This window comes from Colletotrichum higginsianum, chromosome 2 (genome assembly GCF_001672515.1).
Source record: "Colletotrichum higginsianum IMI 349063 chromosome 2, whole genome shotgun sequence".
Taxonomy (NCBI): Eukaryota; Fungi; Ascomycota; class Sordariomycetes; order Glomerellales; family Glomerellaceae; genus Colletotrichum; species Colletotrichum higginsianum.
Genome location: NC_030955.1, coordinates 5,061,173 through 5,086,539, shown reverse-complemented (window position 1 = coordinate 5,086,539; position 25,367 = coordinate 5,061,173). Strand labels below are relative to the sequence as shown.

The 25,367-nt window shown below is 50.7% G+C and overlaps 6 protein-coding genes across 6 annotated transcripts; 3 read left to right on the top strand and 3 right to left on the bottom strand.

Annotated features, from left to right (window-relative positions):
• Positions 1-3,444: 3,444 nt before the first annotated feature.
• CH63R_03240 (AAA family ATPase) lies at positions 3,445-7,551 on the bottom strand (the record flags this gene model as incomplete). The annotated part of the gene is given in 8 exon segments (XM_018298215.1): positions 3,445-3,471; positions 3,798-3,953; positions 3,958-4,904; positions 4,986-5,141; positions 5,205-5,252; positions 5,321-5,380; positions 5,485-5,673; positions 5,733-7,551. Coding segments are annotated over 8 exon segments (3,402 nt in total).
• Positions 7,552-8,370: 819 nt separating this feature from the next.
• Positions 8,371-10,584, top strand: CH63R_03239 (uncharacterized protein; the record flags this gene model as incomplete). The annotated part of the gene is made up of 5 exons (XM_018298214.1): positions 8,371-8,961; positions 9,022-9,217; positions 9,286-9,423; positions 9,481-9,624; positions 9,686-10,584. 5 exons carry the CDS (start codon positions 8,371-8,373, stop codon positions 10,582-10,584), a joined length of 1,968 nt encoding a protein of 655 aa, XP_018163030.1.
• Positions 10,585-10,739: 155 nt separating this feature from the next.
• On the bottom strand, positions 10,740-13,573 carry CH63R_03238 (Aryl-alcohol dehydrogenase; the record flags this gene model as incomplete). The annotated part of the gene is made up of 5 exons (XM_018298213.1): positions 10,740-11,237; positions 11,363-11,884; positions 11,944-11,993; positions 12,638-13,420; positions 13,474-13,573. The coding sequence occupies 5 exons, from the start codon at positions 13,571-13,573 to the stop codon at positions 10,740-10,742; spliced, it is 1,953 nt and encodes a 650-aa protein (XP_018163029.1).
• Positions 13,574-14,523: 950 nt separating this feature from the next.
• On the top strand, positions 14,524-15,888 carry CH63R_03237 (Methyltransferase; the record flags this gene model as incomplete). The annotated part of the gene is made up of 6 exons (XM_018298212.1): positions 14,524-14,571; positions 14,634-14,680; positions 14,731-14,865; positions 14,952-15,018; positions 15,077-15,753; positions 15,819-15,888. 6 exons carry the CDS (start codon positions 14,524-14,526, stop codon positions 15,886-15,888), a joined length of 1,044 nt encoding a protein of 347 aa, XP_018163028.1.
• An 834-nt stretch (positions 15,889-16,722) lies between these two features.
• CH63R_03236 (methyltransferase domain-containing protein) lies at positions 16,723-18,232 on the top strand (the record flags this gene model as incomplete). The annotated part of the gene is made up of 6 exons (XM_018298211.1): positions 16,723-16,807; positions 17,002-17,197; positions 17,266-17,332; positions 17,398-17,438; positions 17,494-18,129; positions 18,184-18,232. 6 exons carry the CDS (start codon positions 16,723-16,725, stop codon positions 18,230-18,232), a joined length of 1,074 nt encoding a protein of 357 aa, XP_018163027.1.
• Positions 18,233-21,937: 3,705 nt separating this feature from the next.
• On the bottom strand, positions 21,938-23,206 carry CH63R_03235 (FMN-dependent dehydrogenase; the record flags this gene model as incomplete). Its single annotated transcript, XM_018298210.1, has 3 exons — positions 21,938-21,970; positions 22,034-22,835; positions 22,893-23,206. 3 exons carry the CDS (start codon positions 23,204-23,206, stop codon positions 21,938-21,940), a joined length of 1,149 nt encoding a protein of 382 aa, XP_018163026.1.
• Positions 23,207-25,367: the final 2,161 nt, after the last annotated feature.

Below are 25,367 nucleotides of genomic sequence, written 5' to 3'. Positions count from 1 at the left end.
GGTGACACTAAGAGGGCAATGTCGCCTCCTCTGAGAGTGCCTCCGACGAAGTCTCCCCCACCAACCTTTGCTCCTTGCCCTGAGCTTTATGCCCAGGGCTTCTCCCGTGCTGATTGAGTCCTCCTCCAGTGAGCGTGCCACGATATCCTCCGCGTCCCGCTCTCCAGCCTCGTCCTGCTTGTCTGCTGGGATTTCGCTCCGCTTGTTGTCATCTTGATATCGGAAATCAGTCTAGTCCATCGTAGGATGTTGAGGGGTTTCGGGTGCAAAGAAACCTGCTTTCGCCAGTGATTATCTCATTAACCATTTACACCGGGCTGGGCCCAGATTGTTAGTTATGCCTGGCAAACGTTTAGGTGAGCGACAATTAGGCTGTATAGATGAAGCTACGCTCACCTGAACAGAAAGGGGCAATATCTGCTACTAGGGTCAATCAAACTCAGCCGGGATAGACGATATATCACATGGATACGAGGTCCCACACCTGCCATCTTGGGTTTGACGGCGTATTCCGAAGGTGTCCGAAGGTATTGTATCCAAAAGTGGTCTGCAAACCAGCATGGCTTGGCGGGGGTATATCAAAAGTATTAAATAGACAACAAAGTCCCCCCCTACGACAAGATTATCGTCAAGCAATCCATTCGTTTAATAATCATTGCAAACATGCATACTCGCAACGTCGTCCTTACTATGCTGGCCGTTGCCGGCACCTCTCAGGCCCTCCCCTCTGACGGCCGCCGCATCTTTTTGTCGCAGTGTGGCGACTTGTCCAGCAAGACTTGGCAGTCTTCAACTGTTGTTTAAGTCAACATACCCACTTTTGGAACACCCCCTCATTTGGAACACCCAGAATGAAGCTATCCCCAACATCACCACCATCTTCAATTAATTATTGACTAGGCCTAGATGCCACCACAATACAGCTTTCAGCTTCACTAGGGGTATCAGAGTCGCTGGATTCATCTGTGATATCCTCTTTTTCGCCAGCCTCAATCTGAGCCTTCTGGATGTCCTCAATATTGGCGAACTTGGTGTTTGGGTCGATCTGGACTGTCCTTCTTTTCCTTGCTGCAGTATTGGTGACTTGGGCCTGCAGGAGCTCCAGCTTATGCTGGGCAGTAGCCAGCTCATAGGCCTGCTCGCTGAAGCCTTTTTTCACCTTCCGGAATAGAAGGCGTTGAGTGAAGGCATCATTCTCTAGCTCTGTGAATAGCTTCAACTGCCCAGCCAGATCCTTCATCTTCCTTGGCGTCGACCACACTACTGCAGACGACGCAGATGCCCATCCTTCAGCTTCCTTGCCTTCCTTGCCTCCAGACTGCCCTTTGCTGACCTGATCTGAAGATGCTGATGGCTTTGGTGTTGTTGGGAGTAGGAGGGAGCTCATCAGAGGCTTCGCCATAGAGACAGGCCATAACCCTGTCCATTTCCAACCACTTCTGATGTTCTGCATCGTCATACCTGCAGTACGAGCCTTCTGATAACAGCCTATAAAGTTCCTCTTGCCTACAATAGTAGAGTCATTCCACTGACTAAGGTATCCAAGCTCCTTCCTATAGGCTGCCTTTACAGGGCTGAAGACTGACTGGTCAAGTGGCTGGAGCACATGGGAGGTATGTGGTGGTAGGAACAATAGATGGATGTTATTAATATAGCAGAGCCACATAAAGTCCGTCGTTGTGTGACTCCCATGGCCATCAACAACCAGCAGTCTGGCCTCCTCCTTGCCCTCCTGGCCCTCCTTGCCCTGGGAGGCAGTCTGAGGGATAGTCTGAGGGATGAAGACCTTCTGCAGCCATTCAACTGCAGTGTCGTCTGTAGTCCATCCATTCTCTGTTGCAGTGAACTGCCATCCTTCATAAGGGCCAAGGTCTAGAGGAAACCACTGCTGCTGGACTGTCTTGCCCTTATATATAATGAGGGGATCAAGGGCATGGCCCAGGGCAGAGATGCATTCGATGATGGATACCCATGCCCTTGATCCAGGCTGTTTCTTGCGTACAGACTTCGTCTCAGACATGCCCAGCACCAGCCCATTAGATCCCTGGCCCTCAAGGATACCAGTCTCATCCATGTTGTATCTATTGGATGGTTTAATGCCCTTGACCTCTGGTATGGCGAGGAGTTTGAACCAGTCCCTGATAACCTCAGTAGATGCTCCATTAACACGTCTAGAGTCAATAAGGCGACTTCTCTGGACCTTGATAGATGGGTTTCTCTTTAGAAAGGCATGGATCCAGCCCTTTCCTATAGGCTCCTTGTCCCCCATAGCACAGAGGATTCGTTCTGCGAATGCCCTCACTTGTTGATGGGTTGGGGCAACACCAAGGGCATGCTGGATTCGCACCCATTCAGCCAACTTAGCCTCCTGGTCAGGGGAAAGCCTCTGAAGGTCTGAAAATGCTGCTGCCCTTGCCTGGGTGCCTGTGAGACGGTTGTGGAGGGTGGTAATTGGGATGCCATATTCGCGGGCTGCCTTCCTTAGGCTTTGGCCGTCTGAAACAGCCTGGATTGCCTGATTGACTTCATACTCGGTATACTGGGCCATAAGGCAGGAATAAAGGTCCTCTGAAAAAATGAGGTTATTTGCATAAGGTATGAAATTGTTGTGATAGTTCGAAGTTGGAGGAAGTAGGAGGCTGGTGGTGGGGTTGAGGCATTTTTAGGTGTTCCAAATGAGGGGGTGTTCCAAAAGTGGGTATGTTGACTTACTACGTGCAATCCGCGCCAGCCGCTTGGGAGGTCGCTGCCACCGCCAACCTCCCCGGTGGTGTTGTCAAATATGAGGGCAACTCATTCAATGTCACCTTTGACCCCGCTATCCAGAACCTTGAATGGTTCGACTTCGCCATCAATGCGTCAGCTTCGCCCTCGCCCCCCGATGATCGTCGTGGCACGGTTGGCATGGGGAAAGTAGGCGCTTCCAGTAAGCCACCATTGTCCACATTTGTCAATCGAGCTTGACTGATGCGTTTCTACAGCTCTTACGGGCCCCGTGAACTGGATATGCTTCCCTGGCAACTACTATCAACTGTTCAGCCTGAACGACGTTCCCTGCTACAACGAGTACAGCTGCGAGTATCGTAAGTTGACAGCGCCTTTACTCTGCACCGTAACGCCGGCCTAATAACCAAACCCTAGAGTGGTCTTAATGGCCTGCCCTGCTAGCATTTCACCTACTACTAGCCGATCAGTGTAGAGCCCCTGCTAAGATTGAGGTTCTAGCAGGATCTAAGGATTGTAGTGTGCGGTTGTGTAGAATAGTTGTTGATGTCACAGCTTGATAATAGATCCTGTGATTGTTTTTGTCTACTTCTTAGCCGCAGATTTGTATTGCTATTTTATTAAGATTTCTTATAATGTGAATATCTTGTAGCTGCAAGGAAAGTAGCCTCATTGTTGATTATACGAGTTGGTCGCAACTTGCTGAATGAGGTAATAGTCTTACCTAGCCTTTACATATACCCTAACCTGTAACGCTGCTAGTACCAGTACTAGTAAAAGTGATAGCGCAAGTAAGTGAAGCAGACGTTAGTTAGCCTTACTAAGGTGGCCCTATCTACATCTTCTCTTTTGCAGTCAGAAGGCTGAATTACAATCTTGTTAAATAAATCAGGACTAGAGGATACCCTACAGGGCACCTAGTAATCAAAGTCTATATATAGGCTATGAGTATCGGAAATAAATGCAATTCCTCTAAAGTAAAGAAAGTACAGTATAAATTACGTTTTGATAAAATAAGCCAATTACCTTTCTTTTTTACGATGTCTAGTCTCAGCTTCTCGGTCCCTCTTGACTATGCCGAAAGATGGAACGGGGTATGGTGGTCCCTGGATCCTGCGTTGATCCAGCATGATCTTGTAAGGAACCTTCTTGGCCTGAGCTACTCTCATACGTGTACGGCAATTGATTGTGCTGAACTGGACGATGAGCATATTGAGAGGTGTTGAAGCCTACGCCAGCCCGTTGAGGGGTCTCTCTACCATAACCCGGCTGAAAGCCCGGTTGGGGTGACTCGTATGACTGGCCCTGTTGAATCCCTTGCTGGTACTGAGCGTCCATCTGGCCATGTTGACTGCTGCTCCCAAGCTGCCCAAAGGAAGCTGAGCTTTCATAGCCCCCAGTGTTTCCAACGGGGTCTTTATACGCTTGCGGGTTGGCCATCCGGGGAGTATACGGTCCCGGGCCTTGTTGCTGCTCAATGTTCGCAATTGGGGTTGTCGGACGGTCACGGTAGTTTTGGTGCCACATATCCTGCTGCGAGCCAAGATTGGATTGCGACATCTCCGACGAGTTCCTGTGCGCATAGGGATGCTGCTGAGCCCCGTAATGCCCCCTGAAAGACCTCGACTCCTCCCGCTGCGAGAACAGACTCGGCCTCGTCTGGTAGGGCGTGTCAGACCTCGCACGCAGCTTGTAGTCGATGGCCCTGCGGTCGCCCTGGGTGCCCTGGATGTCCCCGAGGTATTTCCCGAAGTCGAGGTAGGCCCTCTGGACCGTCCTGAAGTATTTGAGCTGCAGCTTGACGACCGCGTCCCGGTCGACCTCGCCGTCGACCTCGAGCACGCCGCCCTGCGCGTCGAACTCGGCCAGCGCGAGGGCCGTCTGGCACGCGTTGCGGATCTGCCGGCCGTTCCACCGGTTGTACTTGTGCTCGCGGAAGTGCTGCTGCGCAAAGTCCTCGATGGATGACGGGTCGAAGATGATGGTGCGGCCTTGCTTCTGGAAGCGCTGCTCGATGAGCTCCAGATTCAGCCGGAACACCTTGAGCGTCTTCTGCTCGTCGAGCTCCGGGTAGTACAGGCTCATGTGAATTCTCGAGGCGAAGGCCTCGTCAAAGTCGCCGATGCGGTTCGTCGTCAGGAACAGGATGCCGGCATAGTACTCCAGAACGCGAAGGAAGACTGTGTGGATATGTTGTTAGACAAACCGTCTCTTTACAAAACACAGGAGAACTCGGGACATTGGAAGCGAGCAACACATACCGGCCACCAAGCCGTTGCGAGTGAAATCCATGCGCTCACGCGCGGAAAGAAACACGTCGGCTTCGTCCAGAAGCAGAATGCATCCCCATCTACTCGCCAACGCAAAGTTCTTCTCAAGTTCAGTCTCAACCTCTTTCGCAGTGGTACCGAGGTCTCCTTGAACGATAAAATGAAGACATTAGTGAGTGTGGCGGCGTCGTGTTTGGATGGTTCACTAACCGCAAGTGATCTGGAATAGCGGCTTTCTGAAAAGCTCCGCGATTCCCTCTGGTTAGGTAGGCAGGTCGTCAGTCACGGACATACACAAGAACTTTCGAATCCACAGGTCCACGTACCGGCTGTGGTGGTTTTACCGACACCAGGGGCTCCATGGAGAAGCAGTATCAGTCCTTTGCCTGAACAGCGGAACCTTCTTGTAAGCTGGATGTATCAACCCAAAATAGCAATGAGCCAAGTCGAATCGCTCGTCCTTTTTCCATTTGGGGGAAGAAATACGAACCTTTTCCCTGAATCAAGTCCGTTTGTTCGTCTCTCTCGAAAGCAGATTGCCGGTGGCGAAAATGCTGGATCACCAGAGACTTAACCATCTCCCTGTGTCCCTCGGGTAGTTCGAGCTTCTCGAAGGCGTTGACCGTCAAGTTTCTGTTGTTGGAGTTCTCGTGTCGCAAGAGCGTAAGGTCGAGTTGAGCTGGATGTATGGTGTCAGTATTACAGACCTAACAGGCAACGCGGAGGGTACTCATTTACCCCATTTGCGACTTCTCAGAACGAATCCGAACACACGGTATGTCATGACAAGAAATTCAGTTTCTGTCAACTCGCGCCTGGACTCTAGGGTGTCCTCAAGGGATCTTGGGGACATGAGAAGGGAGGGTGATTGTAGAGAGTTCGCGGGTATCAACGTCTTGACATAGTTCTCTGTCATCTCTAGGTCGACGAAGTACCCTAGATGCACTGACTGCTTAACACAGCAGAGCCCTAGACACGGTTTATTATGTGTCTCTCCTGCGTATCTCATCGAGGTACTTGGGGGCGCTATCTTCGGCTCCCAAGCCTTTCTTCGGTCCTCGTCGGCCAGTGCTTCGTTGAAGTCGATGACGACTTGGCTGTCGATCTCATCCCTGTTGTCCAGCGTTGCTCCTACGTAGTACATGGCTTTGAACTTGGCCACGTCCAACAGCATCTGGCCTCTCAAGGCAATGTTTTGCCGAGCTTGCGGTTCTCGAGCGTATCGAAGCGGGTAGACTGGGAGAGACTTGATCGACTTGAGCTCTCCAAACGGGGAGATATTGAACTTCTTTGCGACAGGACCAAAAGCTTTGCCATCGAAGTCGATGTAGGCACATGACAGGATAAACGGGTTGTCATCTCCTTCGTTCTCATCGTTCCCGCCGTCCGAATCAGAGTCTGGATTCTTCGCTACGACCCGCGGCCGATTCCAGCGCTCCCATGGCTCCTCGACTTTGTGATATGGAGTCTGTACGGCTAGAACCACGTATACCTGCTTCTCCTCTTGGCTTATAACCTTGTCTCCGGGCTTGAAGAGATACCATAAGTCGTGGAAGTGAATGAGGGTGCATTGGCTGCTGTTGATGTAATTCCGCTTGGGCTCAATCTCCGTGTCTATGAACTGGATAAGACATCGTAAGTGTAGAAGGGCAGTGATTGAAGTTCCCCATGCTGATGCATCGGGATCTTCTATGTCTTGGTCGGTTTGATTCGCCTCGTCGTCAACGCCGTCATCGCCAATGTCTCGTTTGTCGCCCGTTGAGTTGTGCTTGGGCTCCTTTTCCCATTCTTCGTTTGGCGACGATTTCCCGGCGCCTTTTGTTACCATCTGGTTGCTCTCTGTTCCTTTATAGTTTTCATATAACTTCTCGAGGGTGGCGAGACAGTCTCGCAGTTGGCTTTGGTAGTGAACCAAGTACTGATATGGTCGTAGGAAAATGAACGAGCCGTCTCTTGCCACTGACCACCTGCTGCTCTTGGTGACCTGTAAAAAGACGTCTATCAAAGCCTCCGAGTGAATTTTAATTCTCTCGGGCAAGGGCTGGTGAAGTAAGAGTTTTCCCTTTGGCAAAACCCGTTCATCCTGTCGCAGCGGCGCTAAGTTTGGTTTCTTGCTTTGTTTCCGGGTAGCGTTGAGCAGGAGGATTGTTTGAGATTCGGGTTCGCCAGTGATGATTTCTATAGGCGTCATCATAGACGTCTCGATCTCTCCTTTGGCACAAGTGAAGGCATCCCAGTCGACTTGCATCACCTTGGCTGGCTCCCCTTTCAGAAACGCCTTCGTGCTGTTTTCCTTAGTAGTTGCAGACTCCCGCGGCCGGGCTTGTCTTGCTTTGAGATCCGCGTCAATCTTCTCCTTCTGATCTTGTTCAAAGCTGACAATTCTCTGATGCGACTGGCGAATTCTTCTCATAAAGAACATTGCGTCTTGGTAAAAGTCCAAGTGCTCTGTGTAATTAATTCTCCCCTGCAAACCATAAATTTCAAGGTCCTTGTCGTATCTGGTCGCTTCTGCTGTTGATTTATGGAGGCCATACATGGTGTCCACCAGGATCATTTTCGACTCCACAGCACGGAACCTTTCTTCCAAGCTTTTCAGTTCATGAGAACTGGTGTTCTGATGGTCTTGGTTTATAGAGGACCCCGTCAGAACAGGTTCATCTGATCCTGAAGGCAGACTTGTCTCAGCCACCCCTGACAGAGGGTCCTGAAGTGAAGCTTTCTCCATGGCTGCTATTGGTGTCCCAGCACCAGTAGTTTCCAGTTACTGATGGTAAGTGTGATGCTCCGAATCAAGTTCGATGAGAATGATAATGAAGGAATGCCTCTGTGGAAGTAGAGCTGACCAGAATGGGTTGCGTGTGAGAGTCTGCTCATAGACGCTTGAAAGATTAGGGTACTAATGGGATTACCCTGCTATAAACACCATGATTACCCCTCTCTCAATCTTGTTTGTTCAGGGGCCAGTCAATCAGGCGAATTCCCACAATGGTTGCCTAGCCCTAGCGGTTATGCAGTCAGCAACAGATTAAGGCAACTGTCGGTTCACCGCCCAATGAAATGTTGCTTTGTGGTCACCGAAAGAAGCTCTGCCGTCACAGGGTCAGCAACAAGATGTTTTGATACGGCTGTGTATGCAAGTGTGTGTAATACGCCATCACAGCCTGGTCTTACCTAGCACACTAAGCGAGGGAGGCGGAAACAGGACATGGACGCGAAGCTCAGCCGAGGTATGGATGGTTCAGTCAGCCCAAACCTGTAAACAGCCTTTGACTTTACTTTTCCTCAGTTTTTAATCTTTCCTTCCACCCTGTTATTTTGCTTCCGATTCATATATCTTATATCGGTAACAGAATTATAAGCTTGCTTCCTTGTCATGGACGAAGGGAACCCCAGGCACGAGCCCTCGCCGCAGCCCTCTTTTCGTCTTCACTCCCCTGCCGTGGACTTCATCGAGAACAGGTCACACCAATACCACCCGGCACTCGACCCTCGCTATGTCCAGTTCAACTCTACTCAGAGACAATTTATATCCAGAATACCACATCCCTTCGACGAGTTGGTGCCTCAGAGCATGATGCAACCAGCTGTCGCGGCGCCTAATCTCCTTTCATTGCCTCAACAATCGCCACGGCCAGGACCTGGCGCCGTGAATGACATGTTGTTTTGGCACGAAATCTTCCCCAGGGCAATGGACACGTTGAGAGAAGATCTCACCCCTTGCGTGATCAAGGACCCGGCGTGGGATATCCGGCGCTTCACAACGTGGGCCGATGTTCAGACCAAGCTGGACATGGCCCGGCAGAGATACGACTTTCATCTTGGTCCACAGCAAGTAGGGAGGTTCAGAAGAAAAGTCCGAAGCGTCTTGAGCGACCACACCGTGAAATTGCAACAGGCTGCAAAGCTTATACCAGAACTGGACGTCTCTAAGCCCATCATAGGTGCCATCAAAGTCGTGCTAGATGTAAGTCTCACGTGTAGACGTGAACAGTCTCACATCCTTATATCCTAATAACTATTCAAGGCCTATCGCCAAGTATCAGAAGTTAGAGAGGAGGTGACAACCAGTTTCGATGACTTGCCCGAGGCATTCGAAAAAATGGACTTTTACCTCCAGACGTACCGCAAAGATGAAAACATTGTATCTGCGTCATGCAATCTGGTTTGCGCCATCTTCCGTGCTATTGAAAACGCCATTGCATTCTACACTAGTCATCAGGGTAAGGTTACGAATGTGGCGATCAGGCAAGAATGACTTCAGAGCCTCGCTGACCGGGGTTCAATGCAGCCAAAAGAGCCAGCATGGCTGTTCTCTCGGGCCCGGAGTATCAAAAGATCCTTCTTCAAAGTCTCCATGACGTCAAGAGCCGCTGTGACTCCTTGGAAAGTCAAGCCCGCATGTCCCTCGCTCATCGAGTTACCAGCGGTATGTCTAGCGGCAAACTGGGACCGGCACAATGCAGCTAATTCGATGTCCGTACAGACAACTCCCAGATGATGGAGCAGAACGCGGTCATGCAGCATGTCCTCGGATCCATCCATAAAGACGTGCGGACCAACAACCTCGGAATGTTTTACTTCGCAGACTTATTCAACAAGCTTTACCCGCTTTTGAGTGGGCTGGAACGTATGAATGTGTTGCAATATTGTATACTTATTCTACCGAGTCATGCTAACAATCCACGTAGATGCCAGAGGACCTTCTCCGTCCATGAGGGGAAGCCCGTCCCCGTTGCCGCAGCTCATTAAAGAGGAGCCGTTCTGGTCCCCCCAAGACATCTGGGTCCGTCTGCGTATCCCGGCCATAGACGAGGAAGACCTGCGGTTTGTAGCGGAAAACACAGAGCTGATGCTTCACAAGGAGAGAGGCAGGGCGCAACAAATTCTGGGGACACATCAGTTCCAAAAATGGATGGCTTCAAGCGGCTCTGCTAGGTTGCTCGTTCATGGCAACTTCCGGCCTCCGTTCGATATTTCGCCGCTGTCTGTGATCTGCACCCTCCTGACACACACGTTCAGAAACTTGGGCAGCAACTACGTTGCTCTCGTGTTCTTTTGCGGCCGACACCAGATTTGGGACGCGCATCGAGGAGGCTCGGCAATCATTCGATCCCTCATTGAGCAACTGTTGCGTCAGTGTCCACTTGGTCCCATTCGGCCAGACCCAAGGATGTTCTTGGAAGACCTCGAACAAGAAGACCTCGGGGCTCTGTGCGAGGTGTTCATCTTGTTGTTCCGACAACTTCCACTACATACCCAGGTGTTTTGTTTTGTGGACGGCATCAGCATATATGAGACTGAACAATACCTCGATGGAGTGGATGCCGTCATCATGGGCTTGATACGCTTGGTAGAGCAAGGCGGCTATGAGGGCTGGCCTTCCTTCAAACTGCTTATCACTAGCCCTCAGCCGACAGTGGATGTCAGAAAAGTTTTCGACACAGAGCCAGACACATTACTCTGTATGCAAGGTCTATATATTGTGGATAATGGCATGGGAGTAGTCGGCCTTCAGGAACAGCTGACATCGGGCATGAATGAATGTGACGAGGAATTCGGAGACCAAAACCGGTACTGGGCGAGGTGATTCGTCTGCGAAGTTGGGGTTAGCATGAATGTGACACAAGGTGACTAAACTCAGGAGATCCAAGTGGTTTGTGTCTTTTTGTTTTAAGATTGTGGAGGATTATGCTTGTAGATTGCCTTGAAAGTAGACCGACTTAGTTAGTTACATGTCCCCTTTCAGAAAGGAATCGGTAGCTTGGGGATGTACGGCTCCTCGAGAAACTTGACCTCGTCCTCGCCCAGTTCAACACTCAAGGACCCGACAGCCTGGTCAATTCTCTCCTTCGTCTCCATCCCGCCAACGGGTATACAGCCCTTGGAAATGAGCCAAGCTTGCGCTACTTGCGCCATGGAAGCCCCCTTCTTGCTCGCCAGCTCCTCGACGCGCCCAACGATTTCCTTGTCGGCACCGCGTTCCGCACCGCGGAACAGGAGCTGAAGGAACGGGTCCAGTTTCTCCCGCGCATCCGTCCGGTCGGACCACGGGTGCGCGAGAACACCGGCGGCGAGAGGGGACCAGGGGAAGAGACCCACGCCCGTGGCATTGCAGTAGGGGTTCATCTCCCTCTCCTCCTCGCGGAAAAGAAGGTTGTAGAGGCCCTGCATAGAGATGAACTGGTGCCATCCGTGGCGAGCCGCGACGTTTTGCAGCATCTGGAACTCCCAGGCGGCCATCTGTCGTGCGTTCAATGATGTCAGCCCTTAACTGATCAACCCAGATCTCGATACTCCGAGGGGAAAATACAACGAAGCTTATCGGGTACAGAGGGGTATTTGCAAGGTCATGGGGTAATACGAACCGAGCTGGCCCCAATATAGCGGACTTTGCCACTCTCAACAACATCATTGAGGGCCTTCATGATTTCCTCGGGGGGGACATCGCGATCCATCCTGTGGATCTGGAGGACATCGATGTACGTGCCGAGTCGCTCAACGCTACGGTCCACGGCGTCGAGAATATGCTTCCTGGAGAGGCCGACCAGGTTGACGCGGGGACCGTCGTTGCTCGTTAGAACGGCGGGGTCGATCGGTCCCTTCTCTTCATCAACGAACTGGAAGCACTTGGACATGATGACGAGCTTGGACCGCGGGATGTTGTACTCCTTGATGGCAGCGCCGACAATCTCTTCGGATCTGCCGTTCGAATAGGTGTCGGCCACGTCCCACGTGTTGATGCCGCTGTCGAACGCGTACTTGAGGATCGGGAGGGCTTCGTCCTTATCTAGGAGCCAGGGCTGCCAGTTCTTGTCGCCGAAGCTCATGCAGCCGAGGATCACCTGAGAAACCTTGAGGCCGGATTTGCCCACTCTGAGGGTCCAGGACTATCAGACTTGTCCAGAGAAATATGCGAGGGTCGGGAAAGAGGTTGAAGGCGTCTTACCGGACGTATTTCATCGGCGAGGCCATTTTCGAATATGTTAAGGCTTAGATCTTAGTTTGGGTTAGATGCTGCTGTAGGGGTGTTGTGTAGTAGCCTGTAGATGTCCGAGGTAGTGTAAGAATCATCGCTCTTCTTGTTTGTGGCTGGGTTTATATACCATTTCTCTTCCTCTTCTTCTAGCATGATCGCATTCAGTCTTCCATGATAAAGGTAGCCGTCCGGTCCTTCGGCTCCACTGTCTATGCCGTCTTCCAAGTTCTAACAAACCCAAATCCGGGGTGGAGTCCGATTCTCTCCGGCCATAGGCCGGGAAGTTCTCCATAAAATAATCCAGTTGCATTAGCGTCTGTAGGGATCATGGAGACACAGTATGGCTTGGCCTTCAGCGTGCGGAGTTAAGCTCATCCATGGCCCGGCCTTGATGCAATTGAACAAGAGTCGTGCGGAAGAGACCGAGTTTTCTATTCTTCGTATGGCCTGGATCGAAGTCCATCTATCAATGTCCCCAACATGGAAAACGATCAGTAGTCCATAAGCTCGGACGGCCGATCGGACGGTGTAACGTGTTTAGTCTAGCGAAGCCATCACGATGGTTCGTTTGTCATTGTCAATCGAGCTGTGTTGGATAGATGGTCACAACGTTCATCCATGGCGATACACAGAACTCATTTTGACAAGAAGCACACTCAACTACGATGCATTTCAAAGACCAGCCGCCTTTCGCCACGCTTTTCTCTCCACCGATTAGTCGTTTCCAGCAGCTCAGGGCAACCCTGCGCCAGGAACCCCCATTTCAGAAAGAATGCCGCGTTGGCTTCCCATGCGGCACAGTCCCAGGGCTCGCCCCAGACTATCAGCGAAGGTCTCGCGCCAAGGTCCTCGCCCGTCGTCTCCAGGATGTCTCTGCACAGCTCGTCGTCGTCCACCATTCCCGCTGCCATGGCGAGAAGCGTGTTGTCGCGGAACCGCGGAAAAGGGAAGAGATCGATCCAGGGGTGGTGGATGACTGCTTTCTGCACCGAAGTTGGGCGCAGAGTGGACGGGGTGGCTGCGACCAAGTCCATCGTTATCGATTGCGGCGGCCCCGTGAAGTTGAATGGCGATATGAAATTATCGCTACATAGTCCTTCAGGGGGGAACCCCATGCTGACGGCGTTACTGGCCAAAGCACTAAGGACCCGTAGCCGAATCAAGACGTGCAGGGCTGAGGGCCGTGGTGAATGGAGGGAATAATCTTCGTAGACCTGCTTGATACGGGTGCGGGCGACCTCCCGTCGTCGAGGACACTTTATGAGCGCACATCCTACAAGCAACGTCGCGAGGACGCTATCTGACCCAGTTGTATCCGCTGCATGGTTGTTCATGTCATGGATGACAGCGTCTGCCGTTCCCATGTCCGGCTCAGTCACGTTTGTTGCTATGTCCGCCTCGGCGTAGCTGGAACTGTGTTTGCTGTGATTCTGATTCCTTCGTCTCCCTGTAGCCAGATGAGCATCGCGGTGCGAGGAAGCTGAAGGATGGAAAACTGACGCCAAGCACGTTGGTTGATCTTGTTTTGGAGCCTCTTTCTTCGGGCCTGGTCTGATATGCCCCCCCAGCTGTCACCGGCTTCCCATATGTCGCAAAACATGGTTCTGATATTTCAGAAAGCAATGCCGGTCTATGTAACAGGTGCTGGTCTGGAATGGCCTTTTTCTATCTGGAATCAACTAAAGTTTGAGATTGAACCCTATTAGAGGGAAAAAAACATGTCACATCGTTGTAGGTGCGGGTGGAATTGTCACTACGGGTAGGCCACCATGACACCATTTATACCAACAGTACGAATTTCGAGCCTGCCAGGGTGACCCTAGACCTTGATGCGCCCACTTGCTATCCCGGGATTATATTTAAGCGAGCATCCAATCTGATGTCACGAGACCTGACGAACTGGCGTTAGGCTTTTCGAGGCCTCCATTGGGTCTGCTTGTTTGATCTCTGAACAGAGCAATCTTTCCGTCAACAAAGTCTCTTGAAATCCATAAAAAGTATTGCATTGTTCAACTAATGAGGATTCCTAAAGATCCCACTGAACATTGCCTCAACTAGTAGTACTGATCAGCGAATCTGTTCACCAAGGGTTGCTGTTGGTTCGAAAATGAAGAACAAGCTTAGCACGCAGTTGCGAGAATGCATACACGTAGCTCACAGCTGCACCTGCCTGAAAAAGATCACCCAATTGAGTCCACATGCAACAAGCTCATAAGAATCGCATGTTGACCTGGCTGTGGACCTTGAACCGGACGCTCCCGATCTGAAAACAGTATCAATCCCGTTGTGAGCCCCGGTTTCCGGCGCTGATTGGTCCGGATGGGCGGGAAACGTTCCCCTCTTGACGGCTCGGCCCTGCGTCGACAAGGGTGTAGCTCGTGCATATTCAGAAGTTGAGGACCAACAGCATGCAGATTCTTGGTACAAAGGAGGGGTTCATCTCTGCCCGAGCCCCCCGAGCTTTCTTGTCCTCTCTCCCTCCTATCCTCTTCTCTCTCGTTATCACCACTTTCAGAAGGTAGACGAACAAGCACCATTTGAACGGCCAAGATGTCCAACAATGTTGAGAGTGCCCCAGTGGCAGACCCTATCCCTGTGGTATGTATGTCGAAGCACAGATGTTGGCCACGTCAAAGACATCATACTTATGAGGGTACCAGGATCCAAACATTGAGGATGATGCGAGTGACAACACGGACGCGGAGAGGTGATCTGATCCAACAGCCACGAAAATCTTGGGAATGCTAACCTCTCCAGCATCCGCACATCATCAACGGCCTCGCTGAGTGAGAGCATCCGAGAGTATCGCGAGATTCACGGCCGCACGTACACACAAAAGACCGAGTACTGGGGACCCAATGACGAAAAGCAGAATGATGCTCAGGACTTCAAGTAAGTATGGTCCGCGATCCGCAGTTTAATCCGGCTGCCGTGTTGCAAACTAGCATTGATTGACTTCTGAAACCCTTGATTCTCAGCCATTATTGGTTGACAGACTTCTTCGACGGCGAGCTCTATCTCGCCCAAATCGGCGCCAACCCCCAGGTCAGCAACGTCTTAGCCATGTGTTCAGTTGTGTTATGTTGCTTACGTTGAAATCCAGCGAGTCCTTGATCTTGGTACTGGCACTGGCATTTGGGCCATTGACTTCGCAGACAAACACCCATCCGCCGAGGTGATCGGTATCGACTTGTCCCCCATCCAGCCTTCATGGGTGCCATCCAACTGCAAGTTCCTGATCGACGATTTCGAGAAAGAATGGACATGGCCCACGAACTACTTCGACTTTGTGCATGCGCGCAATCTCGAAGGCTGTTTTTCGGACCTTCCGAATGTCCTGCAAGAGGTCCACGATCACCTGAAGCCTGGCGGCTGGTTTGAGGTGAAGGAGTTCGAGATTATGGCACGATCGCAGACTCAAGAGCTCGACGACGACCACGTTTTCAACCGTTGGTACCGATACGCATCCGAAGCCCAGGACAAACTAGGCAAGCCTCATAGCAATGCACTCAAGAGACGATTTGCCAAGGGCTTGGATAAGGTTGGGTTTGTGGAAATCGTAGAGAAGAAGTGGAAGATTCCGATCGGAACCTGGCCAGCTAAGCCAGAGCTCAAGAGGCTTGGTGCATGCAACCTTGAGTTCTTCGACCAGTCTTTGGAAGGATTCATGCTCTTCCTTCTCAAGGAAGTCCTGGGCTTTACCTACGAAGAAGTACAGCTGATGATCAGCGAGGTCAGGGCTGAGTTGAGGAACCCGAAGAACACTCCTTACTACTATTTGTAAGTCACGAAGGCTTCGTCCCTGAGGGTGCAAAAACTGATGGACACACTAACCAAATTCGTAGACACGCCGTGTACGCCCGCAGGCCCCTCGAGGATGTCGAGAAGAGTGAAGACATCACTGCCGAGGCATAGTGTGACTTGGGTGTTCTCTTGTACATCTTGGGACTGATATAACTATGTTACTACCCCGAGTTTCTTGGTAAAAGTATTGACAATTTTACTACCAGCGTGATCACAGCCTTCGGGGCTAAATCTCAGGTTGTCGCAGTGTGTCAATCTAAACGCCGTTGCCTTTGCAACTTGTTCAGCACGCAACCCATGTTCATCAAAACTCGTTGTGGCTTTCCAAGCATGCTTCTCTTAGCTGTGTGCTTTTGGACATATGGCGCAGTTGAAACCAGAGCTGTATCTGTCTTCCATGCCCGCCTGCAGCCATCGTGCAATAGATTGCCCCTTTGTGAAAATCGCAATCATCGTGCGAGGAGACTCCTCGTCAGAAAGATTCGTGAAACTACCATGGAAGAACTATTTCGAATCGAAATACAATCAGCCACTAGGCTTCAGTCGGCAGCGACAGAGCGATACCCTTGGCATCAGGTGCTATCGATCTGGATATCTGTTCACGGCCATGTCCGCCAACCCTACACAGCCACATGCTCTTCCGATTGTCTTCCTGTGGACAAACGCAACGGCATAAAAGTCCTGCCTCAAAGGGCAAACGTCCGAGATCAACAGGGAACGGCCTCATTCCATTGGTTAGGGGAGGAAGTGGCCGGGCTGCCCCCTCCCCCCTGTCGACCTCCCGATCCTGGTCCGCAGGATGCAAGTCCTGCATTTCAAAGGCCCAACGACGCAAAAATCCCAGTACAAAGGAGGGGTTTCTCCCCATCGACACTCGGAAAGTCTTCCTTTCCCCCTTTCCATTCTCCAGTGCCTTTTCGCGGTCCAACAGTTTGGTTCTTTACGATGTCGAGCAACCCCGGAAACAACACGGCCCAGCCGACGGCGGCTAACACGGCAAACCCGGTAGAGCCGGAGGTCACGTCCGGGAGTACTACGGCTCCACCGGTGGCTGCTTTGAACCTGGCGGAAATCGTGGAACCAGACGTCGTTCCGGTCTTTGTGGTGCGGTTTTCTTTTCATGGTTTTATTTTTCTGGCCGTAGCTCGTCATTCTCCATCCTCAGCAACTAACCAAGTCTCGTCCCAGGACCCTGCACTCGAAAGCTACGATGATTCTAATGAGACGCGAAGGCAAGATTACCGGCTGCAAACCAGAGAGACTGTTTGCTAAAGCTTGTGGTCAGCATATTTACGTCCTCTACGGCGTCGGTCAGCGACAGTATTCGGGAGTATCGCGAACTTCATGGCCGAAGCTTCACCCAAAAGACGGAATACTGGGGGCCCAACGATGAGCAGCAAAACGATGCTTTGGACTTCAAGTCAGTGTGCCGTCATGATTCAATCAACGCACTCCGGCATGCCACATGATCACTAATGTACCATGCAGTCATTTCTGGCTCACCAACTTCTTTGACGGCAGGCTGTTCTTGGCTCCGATTGGTGACAACCCCCAAGTAAGCATGCATCTGGCACCACGTTGTGGCTTGTCGGACTTGCTGACACGTAACACGTTGTGCAGAACATATTGGATATTGGCACCGGCACTGGTATTTGGGCCATGTAAGCCGGGCAGGAAAACGTGGCAGCACGCCGGTGGCTAATCGTCTGTTTTAAGCGACTTTGCCGACGAGTATCCTTCGGCGGACGTCATCGGCGTTGATATCTCCCCTATCCAGCCTTCGTGGGTGCCTCCGAACTGCCGGTTTCAGATAGACGATTTCGAGAAGGACTGGACGTTCAACCACGGATTCGACTTCATCCATGCCCGCAACCTCGAAGGTTGCATTTCAGACCTGCCAAGATTGTTTGAGCAGTGCTTCACCTACACGAAGCCGGGCGGCTGGTTTGAGATCCTGGAGTTCGACATCGAGGTTCGCTCGCAAAGTCTGGGAGACCTCGATGAAGATCACATCTTCAAGAGGTGGCATCAGCACATGTTGGTCTCCTCGGTCAAGATGGGAAAGCCGCACGGCAACGCGGTTGACCGCAAACTTACAAAAGCCATGATCAATGCCGGCTACGTTGACGTGGTTGAGCGGAAGTGGCCCATTCCTATCGGGACCTGGCCCGCCATGCCTGAGATGAAGAGACTGGGGTCCTGCACATTGGACTTTCTTGAGCAATCACTTGAGGGATTCGGACTTTTTCTCCTAAAGGAAATATTGGGCTTCACCTACGAGGAGGTCCAAGTCACGCTTGCCGAGCTGAGATCGGCGCTGCGTAACCCAAAGAATACTCCACTCTACTATCTGTGAGTAGATATAGTGTGGTCAAGCGATTGAAATCAGGCTGACACTTCGAACAGGCATGTGGTGTACGGTCGCAAGCCTGAGAAGGCGGAGGGTGACCAGTAGGATGTACCCGCAGCAGCATGACGCTGGAATTTATTGAAGGACGAGAACAGCATGTGGTTATGGCTCGATAGTTGTTCTTGGCGTTTTACATTCAAGGTCGAGTCTATGAGTATCAAGATCGCTGCATGCACAGAAGCAAGCATTATGGGAGTTGCGACGTAAGTCAAACCACCCACTTTTCGGCCACCCCCCCATTTCGGCCAGGTTTTACACCTAAAATCTACTAAAACTAACAACCCTAGCTCCTTAACCCTAACCCTAAATAATCTATAAATATTATATATTATATATAACTATAAAATAACTATAGATAATAGGTATAAAAGCTTCTACTATACTATATATAAAGTATTAAGTCTTTAAAGTTAGAAATCTTAAAATGTTAAGATTATAGTATATTTTACTAGTGGTCCTTAACAGTAGCTTAAGCTAAAATATTTTAGTAGGCTTTATATTAAAAAAGCTATTTTTAGTATATATATATACTTTTTTAATTAGATTTTTATATTATATACTTATAGTTAAGTATTTAATAGTAGTTATATAAGTATTATAAAAGTAAAATTTAACTAGTATATATTTTACTAGTATTATACTATTTTTAAATTTATATAGTAAATAAGCTATTTATATAGGTAAATCTACTTTCTTTTAATATAAATATATACTATAATTAAAGTTATTTAAGTAGTTTTACTATAAGTACTATAATTACTATATAATACTAAAATTTAAAATCTTAAAAATAGTATTAGAAAGTAGAGTTTTTACTTTATACTATAAACTAAGTATATTACTAAGCTATATAAAGTTAGAAAGTACTATATATATAAAATAGAGATAAAAAACTATTTTATAAGACTTTTTATATTTATTTATCTATATTAGTTATTAATAAAAGGGTGTAGTGAAAAGTAGTACTTTTGGTGTAAAACCCCGGCCGAAATGGGGGGGTGGCCGAAAAGTGGGTGCTTTGACTTATCATCTCCTCACAGTTCATGAATTTGTGTGTCAACTGCACCACAACAACAGCATGAGGTCACCCTGTTGTATCTTTTTCGCTTCAATTGCAACTTCTTGTAGACCTGAAGACTCTTTCCTCTGTTCTGGCTCTTTCTCCTAGAGTCGACCGGCCAACTATTAAACTTGGGCTTAGTAGTCGAGAAATATGCATTTCTATCATGTAGTGAAACGAACAAGGAAGTAGCGGAACATTTTATCCATCTATCAGGGCTCTTTCCCTGTAATAGGCGAAAAAAACCACACCCTTCCACACAGGCTTGATCGCAACGTGCATCGAAGCTCACAACACCACATCTCAACCCTCAAGTTGCCAAAACACCACAAACACCACGCAAAAGACATCGCGACGCCTTAATCGTTGATCCCCACCCGATTTGAACGGATAACCTTTCGATGACACCTTCGCTGGAGTCGAACGCGCTACCGTTGCGCCAGAGGACCGGTTGTTGAGGCTTGAGGAGCCAGAATTGGACATAAGGTGGGCGCGGGGATTAGGGCTACAAAGGCGTGACCCACTTGCTTCATTAAGTCCCTAGTATGATTAAAATACCGATACATTGATTAAAACACTTCTCCGCTACTTCAATATGTCAAATGGGGTTGTAATGGTTAACAATCAGCTAGTCTGGCGAAAGAGAACAGCTGAGGCAACTCTACCGCACCCGACGTGACAGCGCACGGTGCTGAGATGAACTAAAATAGTTATTGGAGAAAGCTCGACTCTTCCCGGGTTTCCAATCAAACTGAGAAAAGCTGGCTGAATTGCAAAACATCCGCACTCCGTTGCCGGGTTTTGGAGCCTGTGCGTCAGAAGTCTTCTGTCCCGAGATTTGCCTTAAAGACTTTACCTCGAGGTCTCCTTGATCTATTTACATAGTCCCGAGCAATGTTCTTTGCTTTGATTGTGACGGAGACGTGTTGGTGCTCCTCCCTAATTGGAACAACGGAATAACGGCTTTGGATAAGTCGATCCAGAACCCCAACTGACAACAAAATGTGTCATTTTCTGAAGATTTTTTGATAGCTTTACAGAAAAGTCCAAGCAGAGATTCTTTTCGTTTGTTGGTTGAGGTAGTCTTCGTGTTCTGCTACGTTGTAATCTTTCGTTGTGTGGAAGCACATCGCGCGTCTTCCCCAGCCTTCGTTTTAGAACCATTAGGATTCATGAGCAGGTTATTTCTTATAGAAACCAATTTCTAAGAAAATGAACTTGAAAATGCTCTAGTGAACTGAAAATTCTGGACTCCTCGTTCAAACTTCACTGTAACAGAAAGATGCCTTGACAACTAATATCGAATGATAGAACTGTGCCCTCGCGTGATGGTAACTTTGATACAGCAAAGGTTCGAATCTAAAAGGCGGTTTCATATAGGTGTAACAGTGAAGAGTTAGGATTCTTTGTAGAAAGTGTTGTGAGAATAAGGAGGGTACACCACACAATGTTGACAAATTCACTACCGAATCTGAACTATTGCCCGCTAGTGACACAGTCAACTCGAAATTTGAAAGGAACACTAGTATCAGCCGCTTTCGGACTGCGGTTACTATTGGAAGGGAAGGCTTTTTTGTAATTTTTCCAATGCTAGGAGTAGGGATACGATGCTCGTTTGCCCTAGAGTTTTGAATTTTAGTCATCGATAGTTAACCAAAGAGAAGTTTACAATACATCATATCTGGTATTTCATTACGGGGGAGGCGTTGGTGAAGCCAGCTTTGCTGATTATTAAGGTCTATGTTTTCCCCTTTTGGTTCTTGTTCTAAAACCAATATGAAGGATAAGATAAAAATTTCGCAGTCAACTACCCCCAAGAGCTATAGGCTTTGTAGAAGGCCAATGGCACTAGACGTCACGATGCGCTAAGTACCTACAGCACCTATGCTAAGAAGCAATTTCTAAGACATTCTATTTACCAATCTCTTTTTTGCCTCATGTCACTGCATCTCATCCCGCTAGGTGAGAAACAGCCGCTGACTTTTGAGCAATTGTTTCCCCTGCTCCGGACTATGCTGTGTCGGTGCTCACTGGTGGTTATAGTCACCAGTTCTCAAGCCCTCAGCGCAAGATTCGTCAGTTCTTCACGCCCAAGCAGGCAAGCTTACCGGGTCCCGATATGAGTGCTCACGCAGTTACAATCTGAGAGTCTGTCGAACCCCTTGAAAAGAATTACTGGCAGGCCAGGTAGTTGAAGCAGACAGTTAACACAACGTTAAGAGCCCCTTCACGTGAAACATGAACCACAGAGACTGTCTCGCAGCCTGTAAGATACCTCAAGTTGCGGACCGTCGTTTGACTATGTCTGAGGCTGACATGAAAGCAGTGGCGCACACAGCTATAGTTATTCAACTATTTCATAAGGCCTGTGAGATTCTCAAACGGAGCCACAGGTGGAAGTAGAAGCTGCCTTTTCGGTCTTGTATGAGAATAGCCAGATTTGGGAACGATATCTTATTGCATGACCTTTTTTCCAACTTCTAGCAGCATCAAGAATGAAACGTCACAAATGTCACACGGTTAACAGGGTGACACAATCGACAGTGGATGAGGGGTATCAGTTTGCATTCAAATGCTATATGCAGCTCGAAAAGAAATGGTATGTACAGCCGTGTGGTATCATTTTTATGTCATGCGGATCCGGCAAACAAAGTCCCCCCTCAAACGATTCTGCGCGACGGTCGAGACATTTAAGAGTACCAGTTGTTGGGGGTCCACTTGACCTGCACATGGGTATTAGTGTCTGGGAAACAAGGATATGGGACACGTGCACAGGAGTCACTTACGAAGCTGGAGTCGATCTTCTTCAGGTCGGCGACACCGAGGTTGCCGGCGTCCATGGCGACCTCGCGCTTGAGGATCTGGATGGCCTTCTCGACACCCTCCTGGCCGAAGATGTTGGCGAACATGAAGGGGCGGCCGAGACCGACGGCCTTGACGCCGAGGGAAAGGAGCTTGAGGACGTCGGCGCCGTAGCGGACACCACCGTCGGCGTAGACCTCGATCTTCTGGAAGATGGAGGGGTCCTTCTCGTAGATCTCGAGGGCGATCTCGAGGGCGGAGGGAGAGCCGTCGAGCTGGCGGCCACCGTGGTTGGAGATGACGATGGCGGGGACGTTGTTCTCGATGGCGGCCTCGGCGTCCTCGACGGTCATGATGCCCTTGAGGATGATGGGGAGGTCAGTCATGGTGGTGTACTTGCGGTACACGTCCCAGGTGATGAGGGTCAGCTCCGAGTCGGCGGAGCCGACGCCGAAGCGGGCGGCACGGTGACGGTTGCCGTCAGCGGGGGAGTCGATGGTGTAGACGATGGCCTGGGCGCCCGAGGCCTTGATGCGGTCGAAGATGATCTGGGTGGCGGTGTCGTTGCCGCCGAGGTAGACCTGCTGGAAAGCGACCTGGCCCTCGGTCTTGACCTCGGCGATCTGCTCGATGGTCTTGGCGGCGAAGAGAGCGGGCATGTAGAGGATGTTCTCAGCGCCAGCGGCCCTCATGAGGTTGAGCTCGGCATCGACGTGACCGTAGTCGGCGCGGGCAGCCGGGCTGATGAAGATGGGGGCAGAGAAGTTGTGTCCCAGGATGGTGGTGCTAACCGAATCAGTCAGCCTTCTTCTGCAATTAGGTAGAAGAACTCGGGGGACTTACGGAAGGGTGGACTCGACGTTGGTGATGTCGACCATGGTACGGGGACGGAAGCGGTAGCGGCCAAAGACCTCGAGGTTGTTGCGGTACGACCACTCGCCGGCGGCACCGTTACGGTAGTAGGTGTAGTTGCGGGCGGGCAGGTAGTTGCGGGCAGCGTACTCGAAGTCCGGGATGCCGACCATCTTCTCGAGCTCGGGGAGAGCACCGACGGCGAGGTCGGGGAGGGAGAGCTCGATGGCCGTGTCGGGCTCGTTGATGAAGGGGCGGGTGGCGGCAGCGCCGGCCGCAAGGGCAGAGATGAGAGCAGCACGCATGTTGATGGGTAAAGAGCGAATGTTGGTGAGTTGAAAGAAGGCACGTGTGTGATGAACAGAGAACAAAACAAGCTCGGCAGATCGTCCTTGGGGGGGAGCGGCCCTCTATAAGTCTATTTCTCGAGAATCCGACGATCCCGTCAACCCCTCGACACTTCACCAAACCTTTCCTTCTCTACACCTCTGCTCTGGACTCCTCCTATAGCTCCTCAGCCTTGGCATCTCTCCGAACCTCCTTGCTCATATCCGTCTTCGGTTCGACGAGCGGGCCTAAGGAATGCTACCTCATCCAAAGGTCTCCAGCGAGCCCCATGACGTGCGCCATGGGTATCACTGGACACCTCGTTGGATGGGGACGGTCGCTCCGTCCCATGTAGAGACGGTTGTGGAAGGCCTCCTTGCATGAAGAGACTGACGCTGACGAACGGCTGCATCCAGGGAAGATTAGGCTTGGCGGACGTCGTTGTCCCAAGGCACTTTGGAAACGTGGGTCCAACTCAACACTAGCTAGGTCTCTAATCCCCCCTCCCCCCTCTCTAATCCGGACGTCTGACCAGTCCTGTCAAAAAGAGAATGACGGAGATGGCTCAAACTCAGATAGACGACGTCGACCCGCTGCCAAGCTCAATGGTGCTACAACGCCTCCCATATCCGGGGAGAAGGCCGTTATCAGATCTTATAGTGGTAGACAAGCGAGTGCCGTTAGCGATCCGAGAACTGACGTATCAAGTTGACAGGAAGACTTTCGGGATGGGGCTAGTGTCACGGTTTTTTTTTTTCTCACTCTTTGTTGTGCTTGTGGCCCCCTCCACAAATTCTAAACCTCCTTGAGTGAGCCCTTGTCGAATGTCATGCCCCCCTGACAGCCGGAGGCAGGGATGGAACGGGTAACTGACTCGCCCTGGAAAAAGGATGGTACCCTCTTCACTGCTTAACAAGACGCTGGAATGGCTGAATAATTGGTGAGCCAAGAATTGAGCCAAGCCGTCGTACGGGGAGTGGGTGGCTTCTGCAGCTGACAGCCCAGCCCAGGCGCAATGGGGGGCTTGGACAACCGCGCGGGTGGTGACATTGCATTGCCCACGTAACGCCCGGAAGCGAGTCCCAGAGGTCTGGATTGCGGTGTCTGCCCGGTCCTAGGAGATTCTCGACTCGCATGCAAACCGCTGGCACCGAGTTGAGAGCCTCACATGCTACGCTCTTGACCCTCTCCAAGGGGCTCGGTCGACTTCCGACTCTGTGAAGATTCAGGAAGTTTGCGTGGTCCCTCCTGGAGGAAGCCCGCACGTTGATTGTGTTCACGAGGGGGGGGGTTCTCCTTTCCGCGGCTCATGCTCTTGTGTTGCCCACGTGCATGCTGGTGATCCGAACTGGTTGCGGGTTCCTGGCTCTTTGGCGCTGCTATTCTCCCTCCGACCCCCCCCCTACCGTAATTGATCGTTTGTTTGGTTTGTTTGCGGTTGATGGCGCATTACGCTTGAATCGTCCGGTGTCTTGAAAAACAGTTTCTTCACTCTCTCGTTCAGAAAACAGGGGTTAGCCTAGCCTCGCCCAGAGGGGGGGGGGGGGGGGGGACACCACAGAACAGGTAGGTCACATTCATCATTACAGTTGCAATGCTACCTACCAATCTCGCATTATGACGTATCTACGAGGTATCCTCGAAACGAGATTCCGCTCGACGGGGCCCCTCGTAGGCATTGTGTACTGAGACCTTCCCTCCTTTGCCTCGGTTCTTCACCGATGGTCGCGGAATCAAGGTGAAGGAGAAAATTTAAGCGTTAACCTGCTCAACCAACCTCGCTAGGCATTAGTTCCCGCTCTTTTCCTGCGCGAAAAGTCCCGATATTCGTGAACAAGGGGTCCCATTCGGGGGCACTAACTTTCGCTCCTCGGACTTACAAACGGCCTTACACCACGGTATCCCTGGCAGCAGAAGAGGGCTTTGCTCCCCCGGATTCATTCTGCTCCCGGTGCCCAACGTCTCTTTCCTGGACGCGACACACCTCGTGGCGGAGTTGCAAGGCGTGAACTTTGAATAGAGCCATTTCTCCCGATTGGGTTTGCCACGTGAGTCGCTACAAGCTGCCAAGGATTCTTGGACTCCGCGAAAGCCGTTGCGGACAACGCTGCGGTGAGGCAGCCGATGGGGCCGAGAGGG